The 18,758-nt window shown below is 40.0% G+C and overlaps 1 protein-coding gene across 2 annotated transcripts in view; it reads right to left on the reverse strand.

Annotated features, from left to right (window-relative positions):
* UQCC1 (ubiquinol-cytochrome c reductase complex assembly factor 1) overlaps positions 1–18,758 on the reverse strand; it is a 117,596-nt gene that overhangs the window by 36,570 nt on the left and 62,268 nt on the right. For both annotated transcript variants that reach the window (XM_079784067.1, XM_079784068.1), the window contains exon 7: positions 15,249–15,357. In XM_079784067.1, coding sequence (XP_079640193.1) covers positions 15,249–15,357 — 109 coding nt within the window. The remainder of the gene's footprint in view (positions 1–15,248; positions 15,358–18,758) is intronic.

The raw sequence follows: 18,758 nt of genomic DNA on the forward strand, positions 1-18,758 counted from the left end.
AATGAGTGTAAATACGGGACAAACAGAAGAATCTCAAAATGAAGCTAGTAGGATAAAGATAGAGTCTGCTTTCATCACTGCAGAATAGAAGAGGGAAAGTCAACAAATGAAGACAAACATGCTTTGTCCTCTCACGCCACTCTGCCTTTACCCACACTGTTACTCTGCCAGGGATGCTCTGCTTGTCTAGCAAACACTTATCTGAAAGATACAAACCAAATGTCATCTACCCCAAGCTTTTCTCCTCTGGTCCTTCTCAACAATCTTTAAATATCATAATCTGTAAATACTGTAGTCACCAGTTTACATGGGTCTTCTCCTACTAGATTTGGAAGTCAGGGACAGTATCGTCATCATCTTTGTATTTCTAGTGCCTAGAAGCTAGGCACAGAGTAGTAGCTGGAAGCTAGCAGGCCACAATAAAATGGATGGATAGATGGGTAAAACCTTGTTTGTGTCTGGGAACAGAAATAAGACAGAGAATGATGAACTGCTAAATAAACAGAACACAAGCTCTGGGATTTAACACAAGGCTAGCTTTTCAAACTTTCACAAAGTTGCAGAATGTTAAGTCTGGAAGAGAATTTAGAAATCATCTAGCTCTCCTCCCCAGAGAGGTGAGGTGATTTGACTTACTCAAGCTCACCCAGAGAGCAGCTGGCTTGGCCAGAACTCCTTCCATTATACCATACCATACCTTCTCTTACTGTTGAAAATTTCAGGTGTAAATATTTATTTGGTAACAAGATGAGAAATGTATTAAGACTACATACTAGTATTTTGAGAATGTTATTTCCTTATAAACAAATAAACAATGGATATCACACTAGGAATTCAAATAACTCAATATAAGATACAATATCTGAGTTGCTCAAAAAGCTAAACATAGAATCACTGTATGATCCAGCAATTCCACTCCTAGGTATATACCCTCCAAAATGGAAGCATATGTTCAGATAAAAACTTGTATGTGAATGTTCATAGCAGCATTATTCATAAAAGCCAAAAAATGAAAAGAACCCAAATGTATATCAATTGATGAATGAGTCATAAAATGTGGTATAATCCACACAAGACTATCTATAAAAAGTAATGAAGTACCGAAACATACAATATGGATAAACCTTGAACACATTATGCTAAGTGACAGGAAACAGACATTAAAGGCCACATATTATATGAAATGCCCAGAATAGTATATCCATAGAGACAGAAAGAGTAGTGGTTGCCAGGGATTGGGGGGCGGGGGGAAGGAGAGGGATGGAGGGAGGATGGGGAGTGACTGCTAATGGGCACAAAGTTGCTTTTTGAGGTGATGAAAATGTTTGGAATTAGATAGTGGTGATGGTTGTATAACATTGCAAATTCACAAAAAAGCACATTTAAAATAGTGAATTTTATGGTTTAGGAATTATACCTCCATTTTTTAAAATGGAAAAAAAAGATACAATCTCTGCCTTCTAGGAGCTAACAATTTAACTGAATCAGGACCAAAATACAGAGATACTAAAGAAGTCATTGGTTCAGTGTTATGTGACAAGTAGTGTTATGCAAGTCAGCAGAAGAAAGAAACTATACTTTAGTTAAAAATCTTAATACTAATGCTAGAGCCATAGTTTTTAGTAATGATATTTTCAGGCAACACAAAGCAGTGATTAAGAGGACAGGCTCTAGAGTCTGGCAGGTTTGGGCTCCAATCCAGGATGCCATATGTACTGTATAAGTCTGATTAAGTCACTTGTCTGGTAGGCTAAATAGTTGTCTCCCAAAAGATATCTACATCCTAATTCCTGGAATCTGTGAATATTACTTTACATGGCAGAAAAGGATTTCGCAGCTGTGATTAGATTAAGGATCTTCAGATGGGGAGTGTCCTGGATTATCCAGATGGGCCCTAAATGTAATCACATGTATGCAGTCTTATAAAAGGGAAGCAGAGGGCACTTAGACCCAGACAGAAAAGGAGAAGGTAACATGACCCACAGAGGTAGAGATTAGAGTGATGTGGCCACAAACCAAGGAAAGCTAGCAGCCACCAGAAACTGGAAGAAGCAAGGAACAGATTCTCCCCTACAGCCTCCAGGAGCACAACCCTGCTAACTCCTTGATTTCAGCTCAGTGAAACTGATTTTTAGCCTCCAAAACTCAGAGAATAAATTTCTGTTGTTTTAAGCCAATGAGTTTCTAGTAAATTGTTACAGTAGCTGCAGAAAATTAATATACCAACTTCTCAGAGTCTTAGTTTCTTCATCTGTAAAATGAGGGTGGAAATACTATCTATCTCATAGGTAAGATTGTTGTAAAATGTAAAATTCAAATGGTGCTGGTAAAGTGCACTTAGCTCTCCCAGAGCCAGTTTCTCACGTCAGTTAAAAATGAAGCTCAGGCCTGGCCGACATGACTCAGTGGTAAAGCATCGACATGTGAACCGGAGATTACAGTTCGATTCCTAGTTGGGGCACGTGCCTGGGTTGCAGGCTCAATCCCCAGTGTAGGGTGTGCAGGAGTCAGCCAATCAATGATTCTCTCTCATCATTGATGTTTCTCTCTCTCCCTCTCTGAAATCAATAAAAACATATTTTTTAAAAAATGAAGCACAAACAAGAGCAGTGGCTCTCAAACTGAAGGATGTGTTAAAACAGATTGTTGGGTCACACTTCCAGAGTTTCTGATGAGTAGATCCAAGGTGGGACCATAAACTTGCATTTTTAACAAGTTCCTAAGTGATGCTAGAGCTGCTGATCTGCAACCACACTTTTCAGAATCTCTGGACTAGGTTATTTCTTTATGAATTATACCTCCATTTAAGGTATAATTTTAAGGTTATTTTAAGGTTCCTTTCCATAAGTCTAAGATCCTAAGGTACATCTAATAGATGTAGCAAATAATAAACACTGCTGTATCAGGCTGAAATAGTCTTAAACTAAGTTATTTTCCCAGGTAGAGAATGGAGGATGGGAGCATGACTAGGAGGTACATGGTAAAGACTAGTTTTAACTTTTGAACTAAGCAGAATGAAAAATCTTAAGCAATGGTGGGAACAGGAAGAGGCTGTCCCCTTATCCAACATGCTGGCCCCATTTTAATTTATCTTAATCCCACCTTTCTGCCTTTTCACCAGACCCTTCCCCCGCATGCCCTCCTCTAGAAACACATCTAGGTGTCTCCTGAATTCATTTATTGGCTTTGCCCTGCACAGCATAATACTGCCTTTGTTAGTCTCCCAGCCCAGCCTCTCCAAGCACGGTGTTCAGTCTCGGTGTTCCTCTACTCTTAAAAAAACATAAGCAAGGAGTCTCTGAAAAATAATTGTAAAATCAACTAAGGCAAATTCAGAGGATGTGGAGACATGCAGACTCTAAATGTTGGAAAAAGAAACAAATTCAGAACATTGTTAGCATTCTCAACTGTCTTTCACCCCCTTTAATCTCTATTAGTTCTGTTGAGTAGGAAACCTCTGCCGTATTGGATTAGAAATTCTGAATAAAAGAGGCCTCAGGTTTGGGGCTGCACTGAAGAAATGGAATGCTTCTAGACTCAAGAAAAGCTGTCTGCCCTAGCCGGCTTGGCTCAATAGATAGAGCGTCAGCCTGCGGACTGAAGGGTCCCGGGTTCGATTCCAGTCAAAGGCACATGCCCAGGTTGTAGGCTCGATCCCTAGTAGGGGGCATGCAGAAGACAGCTGATCAATGATTCTCTCTCATCATTGATGTTTCTATCTCTCTCTCCCTCTTCCTTCCTCTCTGAAAAGAGAGAGAGAGAGAGAGAGAGAGAGAGAGAGAGAGAGAGAGAGAGAGAGAGAGAGACCTAGTTAACTCTCTGGAAAAAAAAAATAGCAAAATAGCAGCTTGCTTTAAAAAAAAAAAAAAGAAAAGAAAAGCTGTCCTCTCAGTCTTTGGAAGTCCTTGGTAATACCACAGAAAAGGAAGCTGCCATGAGGGTGACTGGGGAAAGTGATCATGGTCTAGCAAACTGGATCCTGGACCGGGAATAGGCATACAACTGAGCCCCTTCAGAATGAGAACCATTTAATGAAAGCATCTCTGAGACATCCAGTCTAACATTTTGAGGTTCATCTATTCTATAAAGTAGATTAAAAGTACAAACGACCAGAGAGCCAGGGAATCCAGGAGGCAGGACAGGGAGAGAAAAATGAACCTTTTCTTTTGGCAGGGGTTGGGGTGGGGGTAGAGGGGTGTCAGCGAAATTGAATCTTGATATAAGAAGATCATTAAGTCAGTATTTGGGAGACATGACTGGCCACACACTAAGAACAGAAACAAGTACCTATGTTCACCCAACAGGTGGGTGGCTACGTTAGGCACTCTGTTTAAGACACCAGGGATCCTAAGATGATATGATCTTATCCCATATAATTGTCATGACCTACACAAACCCATAATTACAGTATGTCTTATCTCAAAGTCTGTGCAAAATACTGCAAAAATACAGAGAAGGGAGAGGCCAAATATACTGTACTGACATTATTGAGAGTGTTGGGGAAAGTTTCTTGGAGGAGGTACTATCCAGCTGTGTCTTATAGTGTCATGAGCAGAGGAGACAGGGGTTAAGTCCACTTTAGACAGAAGAGCATAAACAAAGCCCAGAATCATAAAAGAGCATGGCATACTGTGACACCAGTGAAAATCTGGCATGAGTGGAACATGTATTTGAGTATGTGTGCAGGTACTCGCACATGAAAATTTGTGGGTGGAGTTTGTTGGAAATTAGAATAGAAAGGCAGGCTGGGGCCAAAATATGAAGATTCCACCCCCCAACCCCAATTTTCACTTTTAAGAATTTCAAACAATTAAAAAAAACAAATATGTAAGAGTAATATAACAAGAACTTGTATAATCTTTAGATTCATAATTAATATTTTGTGACATTTGCTTTATATCTATCTACAGCTGACCCTTAAACAATATGGATTTGAACTTTGGGGATCCACTCATATGCATATTTTTCAATAAATACTGTAACTGTATTTTCCCTTTCTTATGACTTTCTTAATAACATTTTCTTTTCTCTAGTTACTTTATTTTAAGAATATAGTATACAATACATATAGCATACAAAATATGTGCTAATCAACTGTTTATGTTATCAGTAAGTCTTCCAGTCAGCAGTAGTTAAATTATGGGGAAGTCAAAAGTTATATGTGGAACAGGGAGGTGGGGGCATGAATGGGGGGGGGGGGTAATGGGGGAATAAGGACACATATGTAATACCTTAATCAATAAAGAAATTTAAAAAAAAAGTTAAAAGGACTTGTGTGCTTGCATATGAGCCTAACCAGTGATCACGGACAACAGGGGGAGGGGGGCATGCGTGTGGGGGGGTTTGGGAAGGGAACGGGGGGAGGGGGTTGATGACAAATATGTGATACCTTAATCAATAAAGTAATTTAAAAAAATAAAATAAAATAAAGTTATATGTGGATTTCTGATTGCACAATTGCGGGGGGGGGGGGGAGCGGGGGAGCAGTCAGTGCCCCTAACATGTGCATTGTTCAAGGGTCAACTTTATATATACATACACATACACTTTTTTCTTTTACTAAATAATTTGAAGATACTTGCAGACAACAAAACATTTCACCTATAAATACTTCAGCATGTATCTTCTAAGAACAAGCACATTCTCCTACATAACTATGAAGGGTTCTTCTGTATGCCACTGCTAAGCAGTTTGAATTTTATCCTGTACGTGTTGAGAGCCCTCAGAGATTTCTAGACAGAAGAGGGACATACTCAGATGTGGGATTTAGAAAGAAAACCTGTGGCAATTATATGGTGGGAGGGTTCAATAAAGTTGGGAAATTCCAAGAACTAGTTAAGAGGCCTTGTGCAGCAAGAGAGATGATGATTGACATGAAGCAATGGAACAGAGGAGAGAATAAAACCCAGAGATATCTTGGGAAAAATCTGACAGGTCAACTAGATGCAGAGGACGAGGCAGGAGATGAGGATGACTTTAAGAATTCTAGCTTGGGGGATTGGACTGATGGTGAAGACATCAGAAGTGAGACAGGGCACACAGGAAAAACAGGTTCATGGAGCTATTTTTCCCTTTCTGCTGAGTGAGACTTATTTAGGAGAGGCATTAGTGACCCCTGAAAGGGGAGTATGGAAAATGGCTTTAGCTGTGCCCGATGCAACCAGCTCTAAGCAATATTATAGCTACGGTACAAAAGATAATCAAGTGAAACAGGGCCCCCAGATAGACTGGAGGCAAGAGATGTGTTGGCAAGAGATAAACAGTTCTGGAATGATGAGCTAAATTAGGAGTACTTAGCATGAAGAGTACTTAAGCAGAAGTATTATAGAGAGGCAGTGCACTGAGGCAACCAGGGCCTTGAAAAATGGAATTAGGTCTCTGTCTTTCTCCTACAGAAATTCCATGAGGTAAGCTGAGGATAAAAAAGGGGATCAAATTCACTCACTTGACTCCTTCAGTAAAGAAGCATTTACTGAATGCTCTATGTACAAAGCTCATTTTTGTTACGGTAGGAATACAAAATCAGGCAAATATGAATGACTTCAGGAAACTCACAATCTGTAATTGAAGGTAAATATGACCATGAAAGAGACAAATTATCATGTGCATAGATAGGAGATTCATGCTTTATTTAATTTCAAACCCAAAAAGGTTTATAAATTCTCTTTCAGGGACATTTCCTGAAATAGTGAATCCAGTATGGCACTCAGAAGCCATTAGAATGGCACTCCGGTTATAAGCACCCAAGCATCCAATCAGTTGGAATACCAGCTAAAGCAGCGGTTGCCAACCTTTTGGACCTCACAGACCACCAGTGGTCCGCGGACCACCGGTTGGCGACAGCTGATCTAAAGCACATACTCTGCATACTGCTGCTACATCTTAAAGCCTGAGGGTATGAAACTTGTATAGGGAAAGGAATGCATCTATAGAGGAACATCTTCAGTTGGACACTGTTTAAATCTATTAGGCAACTCCCAAATGGAATTGCTCTGCCTTCTAAGAATTTAAGACTTCTCTCCTCTAATAAACAAGTATCCACTCCACAGCTTATTCTTCATTTTTAACACTTTTAAAAGAAGGATTGATATATGAGAACAAACACATTCTTATTTAAAGGCCTCAAGCCCAAGGGATTGCTCTGTATTTACACTCTACCATTCATACCAGTGACCACAAAAACTATGTTGCATGGGAGTTAAATCATAAAGTGGTTCTTTTAAAACAATACCTTTGGTAGGGAGTTTTAATTCTGACCTAGAGATTCAAAGTATAGCACAAGTTTTACCTCATGGTAAAACAGAGAAGTCTGATTGAAGACTTCTGTGGGAGGAGGGAGATGTGAGTAGAATTACAGAAGCCTGGAAGGAAATTTCCAAAACAACTAAAGTACTTGTAATTCTTATTTTTACCACCCTTTATAGATTTAAAGCCTTTGTTAGTTTAGGAGATTAAATACTTTATGTATAATTTTTTTTTTAAATCAAGTAATTCCATAGGAAAGTGTGGAAAAAGAAACAGAGAAAATGAGGGTAGAGGAAACAATATCTCATTTCTTTTTCTTCCAATGTTTAAGACCAACAGAGCAAATAAATGTCCTCCGATGTTCAGTGGATAGAGCATCGACCTGTGCATGGAAGGGTCTCAGGTTCAATTCCTGGTCAAGGGCGTATTCCTGGGCTGCAGGTTCAATCCCCATGTGTGTCTCTTACTCTCCCTCCCTCCCTTCCAATTTTTCTAATGGAAAAAAAATATCCTTGGGTGAGGATAAACAACAGTAACAACAACAAAAAGGATACCTCCCACTCCACCTTTTCCAATACTTATCATAGGCTTCCAAAACTGTCTTCTTTCATGAGATATTTACTGGGCATGCATTCAGCCAAAGGGCAATGATAGGCACTTTAGAAAATACCAAGAGGGATGTGTGTGATCCTGTCTCCCCTGTCCCCAATTCACCTGGAAGGCAGTCAATAAATGTGAATGACAATGGTACAAACAGAAACAGTAAGAACCAGAAGAAGGGTACATATAAATTATTATGGTACTTTCAGCTACAGGAAACTGGGATTGGCTTCCAGTTTGGGTGGAAGGACGTGGAGGAGTGTTAAGGTAATGGAGGTTTATGTATCACATGAAGAAAGACACAAGACAGGAAAAGCAAGGCATTCAGCTTGGCTGGAGCGAACAGTATGTGAAGCAAGGATGGGATTGGATGTTCACTGAAGCTTACTATGTGCCAGGCACATGTGCTAGAAGGTTTTACATATTTAAGGTTCCAGGAGAGCTAAGGGAAATGAGTTTGGAAAAGTAGCCTGGAGTACGATCACAGAGAACCTTGCAAAGCAAAATGCTGGTACTGAAAAGCAAAATCGAATTTTACAAAGGAGTCCAGTTCAACCCAAAGTTCCTCCACCTCTTCCTAGGACCTCTGCACCATCCTTTCAAGCAGCTCTGCCACAGAGAGAGCAGGAGACTGGGAAATGACAGGAGGTTCATCATTATTCTGGAATGGTGCTAGCAAAATATCACCTGGAGTCCTGCTGAGGCAACTGGCATGCTGGGGACCACTGATAAGGATAAACTTGCATTTTCTTAACTATAGACCACTCCACCCTTTCCCACCTAGTTAGTCTCCAGGACTTGGAAAGCTTTTAAACCTGCTCATTGTAAGCCACAAGGTGGAGATGTCTGGCAGGACAGAACTGAGAGGAAGTCATTTAGTCAGCCTAAGGTTACCATTAACACTTTGAGCCACTGCCTTGAGCTAATTTTTATGTTTGTTTTTTAAGTTTGGTTGAAATGTCACAAATGGAAAAATTAAGTAAAGCGCCCTGTTAGCCACAAGACTGGACACACCTGGCTGCAAACCCAGCAAAAGAAACTTACTTCATTAGTAGGAGAGGCAGAAAGTGAAATTTACATCTGAAATCTGCCTGCACCAGGAGAAAGAGCTGAGGCCAAAGGCGCTGTCTGTTTTTACAGCTGTGTCAAGTCTTAGTTCTCTACTCTTACCAACACTCAGGAGTGAGGCAAGGACCCAAGGAAAAATGGTCTCCAACCTCTTCAGCTGCGACTCAGCTCACAAAGGTTTTTAAGAACCAGTTAATGAAATAAAACAAGACCAGATGAGGTGATATAATGAACTTTATTTCCACAGCTAATTTATATGTTTAAATCCTAAATAATGTTTTTTTTTAAAAAGAACACTCTAAATTACTGATGTGATTTTTGTAACCTCAAATTTAACACTCACTTTTTATACCAGCTTCAATGAAGATGTATGAGTCTGCCTCATTTTTCACAATAGTTGGGCTCCTAAAAAGCTGGTTAAAAGCAAAAACTTATCAATTATAATTTTCCCACAAAAGAAGGCTGGAATTATAATTTCAAAGGAGTTCTTCATTAAAATTTCTTATTCGTCATTAATTTGTCAGTGGCTCTGTTGGTTCTTGATCTTCCCCACACCAATCCACTAAAGTAAAGTAATGGCCTCTAAGAATTCCATGGCACAAGAAAAATCACTACTGCATTGATCAGTGTTATAAATTCTACTTTAAATGAGTTTTCTTAAAAATGCGTACCTGGGATGCCAAATAACACAGATCTGCAAATTGCCACCTTCAAATCATAGGTTTTCAAAGCTGACAAGAAATTTGAAAATCATGTAGCCCACCACCATGATTTTTCTTTCTCTTTTTTAAGTGAAAAACTGAAGCACGGAGGAGGAAAGACTTGCCAGTCAGGATCAGAACCAGGCTAGACTCGTTCCCTATTGCCTACTACTTTTCTCCAGCTACATATCCCTAACTTTCCCATTACTTTAGGTTGTACACACACAGAAGACTGAAATCTCCTCTACATATACACACACTATCATTCACAGCTTAGAAATGATTAATATTATTATACCATGAGATTGAAAAGGAGAATCAAGTAAAAACAATAATAATAATTCCACAGCTCTTTCAAACTCTTATTTTTAAATCACCATCTTTTACTTATAGTCTTTGTAACCAACTGGAGCATGGCATTTCCCTTCATGAAGGCGAATTTAAGAGTCTGTACTTGGGGAGCATTATGTATCATCTAAAACCTTGCTATTCAAAGTGTGCTTGCCCCTCTCTACCCTGCCCTACAAGTGGCACTGGCAGCACCAAGTTTTTTAGAAATGTACACTCTCTGGCCCTACCTCAAACCTACTTAATCAGAATTTGCATTCTAACAAGATCCCCAGGTGAATTGTAAGTATGTTAAAGTTTGAGAAACACTGATCTAACACACTCTCTATATGCAGCATTATATCTAGAACAATTCAGATAGTAAAAATGGCTGAATAAAATGAAAGGGAAAAAAAGAAGGAAAGACTACTTCCTATAGGACTACATGGATGTACACCTGGACCAGAGATTAAGTCAAATATGATTTCTCTGGTAAATAAGTGGACTTTAAAACAGAATTGCAGAGGCTGAAGTTCAATTTATTCATCCAATGTTAACTGTCTAAGTAAAAAAATTGTGGGTAAGACAAGTCTCTTGCCATTATAAAGCATACAGTTAAACAGAAGGGACATTATACAGTAACATAGGAGACGATTCAAAATGTTGAATACTGAGATGTAGATATATATGGAGGTCCAAAAGAAAATTCATGGAGAGGGGGCAACTAAAAGATTCCTGTGGTCCAGAATCAGTAATCTATGGCTCACTAAGCTACTTAGGACAGGGACAAAGTGTGGCCCACATTGCTCTAGTGGTCCAACTTCCAGCCGAGTTAGTCAACAGTGATAAGAAAAACAGGCTAACTGATAGAAGAGCTACTGCATAACTGGCATGGCGGTCAGCCCAGGCTTTAGGGTATTACTGGTCATTATTAAGTGGGGATGCTTTGAGACTTACACTCCCCTGTGTCCACTGTGTGCTGCCACAGAGATGGGGAGTAAGTACGTGAGAATATGTGGAACACTCATCTGTGTGAATACCTAAAAGGCTGCTGCTGATCCTACTCTGGGCAGCTACGACAGCAGAAAGGCATGACAGGGAGAAAAATGAAAAAGGAACCAAACAGCACAATTACAAAGACAATTTAATACTGACTCCAAAACAGATGATGATGATGATGATGATATACACTCTCATCTTCTTAGAATGAACAGACATGCCAATGGTCTGTCATCCCAGAGAAAGGCATATAAACGTCAATGAAGTATTCTAAAGGTAAACCCATGTCCACCGTGCTTTCTACACTTAATCTTAGCCAAAAGGCGGAGAAGTGATCCATTGTGCTTCCTGTACATGCAGATCTTCTAGATATGAGAATTTGAAAATACTCTCAATCCAAACTCTCAGTAGGCAACCATCATTTCCATAAGTAAGTCTCAAAGACTACAATTTTACAAACATAGTAAGCACAGGAAACCATTAGGCAATAACATAGGAGTATGTGAAAATAATTATAATACATAAGAGTAAAATATGGGTAAATATGGCCCACTTAACACCCAGGCAGCATGGAAAAATCTACAAAACATATTACTGAGTGAAAAAGAAAGTTGCATATAAGTACACAGAGGATGATGTCATACATAATAAAATATATACACACAAAACCAATACTATGAATTTTCTATAGATAAGATAGGAAAAAGTCTTTTTTAAAAATATATATTTTTATTGATTTCAGAGAGGAAGGGAGAGGGAGAGAGAGAAACATCAATGATGAGAGAGAATCATTGATCGGCTGCCTCCTGCATGCCCCCAACTGGGGATCGAGCCCACAACCCAGGCATGTGCCCTTGACCGGAATCGAACCTGGGACCCTTCAGTCCGCAGTCCGACACTATCCACTGAGCCAAACCAGCTAGGGCTGGAAAAAGCCTTAAAAGATAAATACCAAAGTAGAAACAGTGATTACTTCTTGAAAGGAGGTAACTGACCAGGATTGAGATTGATGATTAAAGGGATTTTAGTCTTAGTTAAACCATATCTAATATATATTACATAAAAAGGTCAAGATGCAAAATAGTGTGTATAGTATAAGCCACTTGTGTTATGTTAAAAGAATAAAAAACTAAAAAGATTCACATCAATTCTTTTTTTAAATATGTGATTTTAGAGAAAGAGGAAAGGAGAACAGGGAGAGGGAGAGGGAAGGAGAAGGAGAGAGAGAGAGAGAAACACTGATGTGAGAGAGAAACATCAATCGGTTGCCTCCCATAGGCACCCTGACCAAGGACCAAACCTGCAATCTGGGCATGTGCCCTGACTGGGAATCAAACCAGCGACCCCTTAGTACACGGGATAATGTTCAACCAACAGAGCCATACCAGCCAGGGCAACACATCAATTCTTAACAATGACTTCTGGGAAGTTGGACTGGGGAAAAGACACTTGTTTTTTACATTAAATGCTTTTTACTGTTTGATTTTTATTCTATGTATGACTTTTATAATACATCTATAAACTTTATCAACATGGAGAACTTTATTCTATAATGAACAAAACCAAATTAATCCATTCCGTGACCCTGTCTGATGATTCTGCTCTAGACACCCCCAACCTGGGAGGTAACAAAATGAGAAAAAAACAAGGAACTACATCTACTGTAACATGGTCTAGACACATAAAATACACAAAATACACAAAGAGAGTATTATTTATTTAACCAACTATATTCTAATTTTTTTGTTTCATTTTTCTGTTGTCATCATTCTATTATACATACATACACTGAGTGGCCAGATTATTATGATCTCTGAATGCATAATATTCTGGCCACTCAGTGTATATCCTATATAATAAAAGGCTAATATGCAAATTGTCCACTCGACCAGGAGTTCAACCAGCAGGCAGGCTGGCCAACCACCCATGTCCCCTCCCCCTGGCCAGGCTGGCCAGACCCACCCATGCATGAATTCATGCACCGGGCCTCTATATATACACACATATATACTGAGTGGCCAGATTATTATGCATTCAGAGATCATAATAATCTGGCCACTCAGTGTATATGTCATATATTCTCCTTTTTCAGCTTAATTATTAAATGTACTAATGTACATTTTCAGTAGTACCTTGCCAAAGTATTCTAGGTTGTTGGTGATCAAGCTGCCTATTTTTCCATTCCTGAGCACAGTGCAGGTCCATTGCCAGGGTCTTTTCATCCGAACTTAATTAGAGGAGGACTGGTTCAAACATTGAATCAGTGTCAAAAGTGTAACATGCTTAAACTGGGTTATTACTTGATTTCCTCCATTCACCAAATCCATCTCTCTTATCACCATGATTTGGGTTTAATAATTCCACACAGAGGATGTCCTCACTGACAAAACATGATAATGTGTGCAAACATATAAAGTATGTATGGCATGTCTGTCTCCATTGAGGCAAAGTGACTCTAGCTGAATTACTACTAGGCATTATTCAGCATTTCACAGAAATCTACAAGCAAAGCCATTCTATAAACACAAAATGGGTTAAAGACTTAACTGTAAGACTCGAAACCATAAAACTCTTAGAAGAAAACTTAGGCAGTAAAATCTCTGATATTTCTCTTAGCAATATTTTTGCTAACATATCTCCTTGGGCAGGAGAAACGAAAGAAAAATAAACAAATGGAATTACATCAAACTAAAATTTTTTTGCACAGCAAAGGAAACCATCCACCAAACAAAAAGATAACCCACTGAATAGGAGAAGATATTCACCAATGATACATCCAATAAGGGGTTAATATCCAAAATTTAGAAACTCATACAACACCACCACCAAAAAAAATCCCCAAATAATCCAATTAAAAAAGTAGGCAGAGGACCCGAATAGACACTTCTCCAAAGAGGACTTAACAGATGGCCAACAGATATATGAAAAGATGTTCAACGTCACTAATCATGTTATTCTATGAAGATGTATGATTTTTATAATACATCTACAAACTTAGTTTACTTCTCAATCTATAGGGAGAGCTCTGCTCTGTAATGAAAGAAACTATATTATATTAACCCATACACATTAAAACCATAATGAGATAGTACCTCACACCTGTCAGAATGGCTATCATCAATAAATCAACAAGCAACAACTATTGGTGAGGATATGGAGAAAAGTGAAACCTCATGCACTGTTGGTGGGAATGCAGACTGGTGCAGCCACCATGGAAAACAGTATGGAGGTTCCTCAAAAAATTAAAAATGGAACTTATTTATGATCCAGCGAATCCACTTCTGGGTATATATCTGAAGAAACCCAAAACACTAATTCAAAAGAATATATGCATCCCTATGTTCATTGCAGCATTATTTACAATAGCCAAAATATGGAAGCAACTAAAGTGCCCCAAAATAGACAAATGGATAAAAAAGGTGTGGTAAACATATGCAAAGGGATATTAGGCAGAGATATAAAGAAAGAATGAAATTTTACCATTTGTGATGAAATGGATAGACCTAGAGGGATTATGCTAAGTGAAATAAGTCAGACAGAAAAAGGCAAATAGCATATGATTCCATTTATGTGTGGAATCTAAATAACAAAATAAACAAAATAGAAACAGACTTATAGATACAGAGAACAGACTGATGGTTGCCAGAGGGGAAGGGGGTTGAGGGAATGGATGAAAATGGTGATGGAATTAAGAAGTACAAATTGGTAGTAACAAAATAATCATGGGGATGTAAAGTATAGCATAGGAAATATAGTCAATAATCTTACCTAATAAAAGAGAAACATGCAAATTAACCATCACTCTGCTATGCCCACAGCCAATCAGAGTGAGTATACAAATTAACCCAACAAAGATGGAGGTTAATTTGCATATGCAGGCATGGAGCTGCCAGGAGGGGCGTGATGCCTGCTATGAGGGGAAGGGGGGCAACAGAGGGAGCTGCTGGAGCGGTGCTGCGGGCGGCCGGGGAGTGGGGACTTGCCGGCTCCGGGCGGGCCGGGAGTGGGGACGTGCCGGCTCCCGGACAGCTGGAAGTGAAGCCAGGGGAAGGAAGGCCTATTCTTGCACAAATATCATGCAACGGGCCTCTAGTATTGTAATAACTATGTATGGTGCCAGGTTGGTACTTGAAATATCAGGGAGACCACTTTGAAAAGTGTATGATCGTCTACCACTATGTTGTACACTGGAAATTAATACAAAATAATATTGAATGTAAACCTGTAATTGAAAAATAAAATAGATAAAACTTCAACTCAATCCCTCATTGGAGTTTTTCAGGACCAGAATCTAAAGCACTCACTTACCCCCATGACTCTGCCACGCTGCTCAACATCCTCCCACATAAAATGAACTATGGTACGACACATGTATTTCCCAGTCCGGCCTTCCTGCTTCATTCGGACTAGACACATCCTGTGTGGGAAGAAGAGATAAAGAGTCACTGGCTGTTTCCATTTTTCACATCACACATTTCCCCTGAAGGACAGTTCATCTGAGTGATTTCAGCAGAGCACAGAATAAAAAAACTGGAAATGATGGAGGCTGGGGGAAAGTCAATGGGGAAAAAAAGGAGACATATATACTACTATTTGTAATACTTTAAACAATAAAATAAAAATTTAAATATAATAATAAAAAACTTTTACTGAGGTATAATATAGATACCTTAAAGTACAAAATCTTAAGTGTACAACTTAATGAATTTTTACATGTTATATACATCCACGTAAGTACCATCCAAATCAAGATATAGATTATTGCCCGGTCGACATGGCTCAATGGTTGAGTGCTGACCTATGAACCAGATCACGGTTCGATTCCTGGTCAGGGCACATGCCCAGGTTGCAGGCTTGATCCCCAGTATGGGGTATGCAGGAGGCAGCCGATCAATAATTCTCTCTCATCATTGATGTTTCTCTCTTTCTCTCCCTTTCTCTCTGAAATAAATAAAAATATTTATTAAAAAATATATAGATTGTTTAGAGCAACTCAGAAGGTCCCCCTCACACATGAAGGAACCATTTTTAATTGTAGAAGATAAGTCTGAATCCTTCATTACTGATGAAAACAGGAGTCCCACAGAAGGCAAGTAATTTGCCCAGCCACAGAGTAGTCTATAAAGGTGGGTAAAGTACTGTGCTGTCCAATATGGAAGCTACCAGCTAAATGTGGCTATTTAAACACTTTAAATGTGGCTAATTCAATGAGATGTGGTATAAGTAAGATTTCAAAGATTTAGTTCAAGAAAAAGAATATAAATATCTCAAAACTTTTACACTGCCTACATGTTGAAATGTTATTTCAGATATATTGAGTTCAATAAAATCTACTATTAAAATTAAGTTCATTTTTTTTCTTTTACCTTTTTTAAATGGAGCTACTTTTAAATTAAATATGTGGCTTGCATTTTATTTCTGTTGGACAGCATTTGTAAAGAATATAAATCACAGCCAGGACCGGTTTGGCTCAGTGGATGGAGCGTCGGCCTGTGGACTGAAAGGTCCCGGGTTCGATTCCGGTCAGGGGCATGTACCTTGGTTGCGGGCACATCCCCAGTAGGGGGTGTGCAGGAGGCAGCTGATCGATGATTCTCTCTCATCGATGTTTCTAACTCTCTATCCCTCTCTCTTCCTCTCTGTAAAAAATCAATAAAGTATATTTAAAAAAAAAAAAAAAAAAAAAAAAAAAAAAGAATATAAATCACAGAAAATATTTTATTTCATCTATGTATTTATAAAATTGTTTGCCCCATTAGAATGTAAACTCCATTGAAAGCAAAGTTCAAGTCTGGTGGGTTTGTTTGTTTTTTATCATTGTATTACCAGGGCTTAAGTATAGTAGGCATTAGATATATGTTTGCTGAATAAATAAATAGATAAATTCAGGGCCAAGTTTAGGGCTCTTTCCCCTATACAACATTGCCTTTCATCAACCAAGAGGGCTCTCCCTGCTTAAGACCTTACATAAGAATGTAAGTATTATATATATTTTAATTAATAAATACAACATTATATTTAACTAGAGGCCCGGTGCACGAAATTTGTGCACGGAGGGGGGTTGTCCCTCAGCCCAGCCTGTACCCTCTCCAATATGGGACCCCTCAAGGGATGTCCGACTGCCCGTTTAGGCCCGATCCCTAAACGGGCATTCGGACATCCCTCTCACAATCCAGGACTGCTGGCTCCCAACTGCTTGCCTGCCTGCCTTCCTGATTGCCCCGAACTGCTTCTGCCTGCCAGCCTGATCACCCCCTAACCACTCTGCTGCCATCCTGTTTGCCCCTAACTTCCCTCCTCTGCCGGCCTGGTCACCCCTAACTGCCCTCTCCTGCAGAGTTGATCACCTCCAACTGCCCTCCCTTGCAGGCCTGGTCCTTCTCAACTGCCCTCCCTTGCAGGCCAGGTGCCTCCCAACTGCCCTCTCCTGCTGGCCATCTTGTGGTGGCCATCCTGTGTCCACATGGGGGCAGGATCTTTGACCACATGGGGGCAGCTATATTGTGTGTTGCAGTGATGAGCAATCTGCATATTACTCTTTTATTAGATAGGATAGAGGCCTGGTGCACGGGTGGGGGCCAGCTGGTTTGCCCTGAAGGGTGTCCCGGATCAGGTGGGGGTTCCCTTGGGGCGTGGGGCGGCCTGAGCGAGAGGCCTGTGGTGGTTTGCAGGCCGGCCACGCCCCCTGGCAACCCAAGGGGAGGCCCTGGTATCTGGAATTTATTTTCCTTCTACAATTGAAACTTTGTAGCCTGGAGCAGAGCCAAGCCTGGGGCTCCCTCCGAGGCCGGCAGCCATTTCTGTTGGGGTTATAATTGAAACTTTGTTGCCTTAAGCGGGTGGGCCCGGCCAGGGTGTGCGGAAAGCTTTGCTTCCCCTGTTGCCGGCGGCAACCCTAGCCTGCTCTCTCAAGCTCCATTCTGCCGCCATTTGTTTGAATTTGTTTACCTTCTATAATTGAAACTTTGTAGCTTGAGTGGAGGCTTAGGCCTGCAACGGCTGGCAGAAAGCTTGGCTTCCTCTGTTACCTAGGAAACCTTGCTCTCTGTGGCTGTAGACATCTTGGTTTGGGTTAATTTGCATACTCGTTCTGATGGGATGGTGGGCGTGGCTTGTGGGTGTGTCGGAGGTATGGTCAATTTGCATATTTGTCTATTATTAGGTAGGATGATATATAAGAATATAAACAGGGCCTAGCCAGTTTGGCTCAGTGGATACAGAGTTGGCTTGCAGACTGAAGGGCACACACCTCGGTTGAAGGCTTGGTTCCTGTGTGCAGGAAGCAACCAATCAATGTGTCTCTCCCACATTGATGTTTCTCTCTCTCTCTCTCTCTCTCTCTCTCTCTCTCTCTCTCCCCCCTCCCTCCCTCCTCTTCCTCCTTCCCTCCTCCTCCTCCCTCCCTTCTTTTTCTCCTCCTCCTCCTCCTCTTCCCTTCCACTCTCTCTAAAAATCAATGGAAAAATATCCTCAGGTGAGGATTAACAAAACAAACAAAGAATATAAGCAGGGTTATCAACTTTCCAAGCTAGTTCCTCATCTCATTCTCATGACCATACTTATACTTATTTCTATTATCTCCCATTAGTTACTAAGCAGTTACAACAGGACAACTTCCCTAAAAGATAATTCCTGCTATAAATATGGAATATTCAGTTTAAATTGACAAAACTACCTCCATAAACAATTAATCCTGCCCATTAAAATCTACCAGCAATAGCCTGGTACAATGGAATGATCCCATCCTGTCTGCCTCAACATTTCTTTTAGTAACTAAGATGGAGAAAAGAAAACATACTTATCAAATTTGCAGATGAC

Source organism: Cnephaeus nilssonii, assembly GCF_951640355.1.
Source record: "Cnephaeus nilssonii genome assembly, chromosome: 11".
Lineage (NCBI taxonomy): Eukaryota > Metazoa > Chordata > Mammalia > Chiroptera > Vespertilionidae > Cnephaeus > Cnephaeus nilssonii.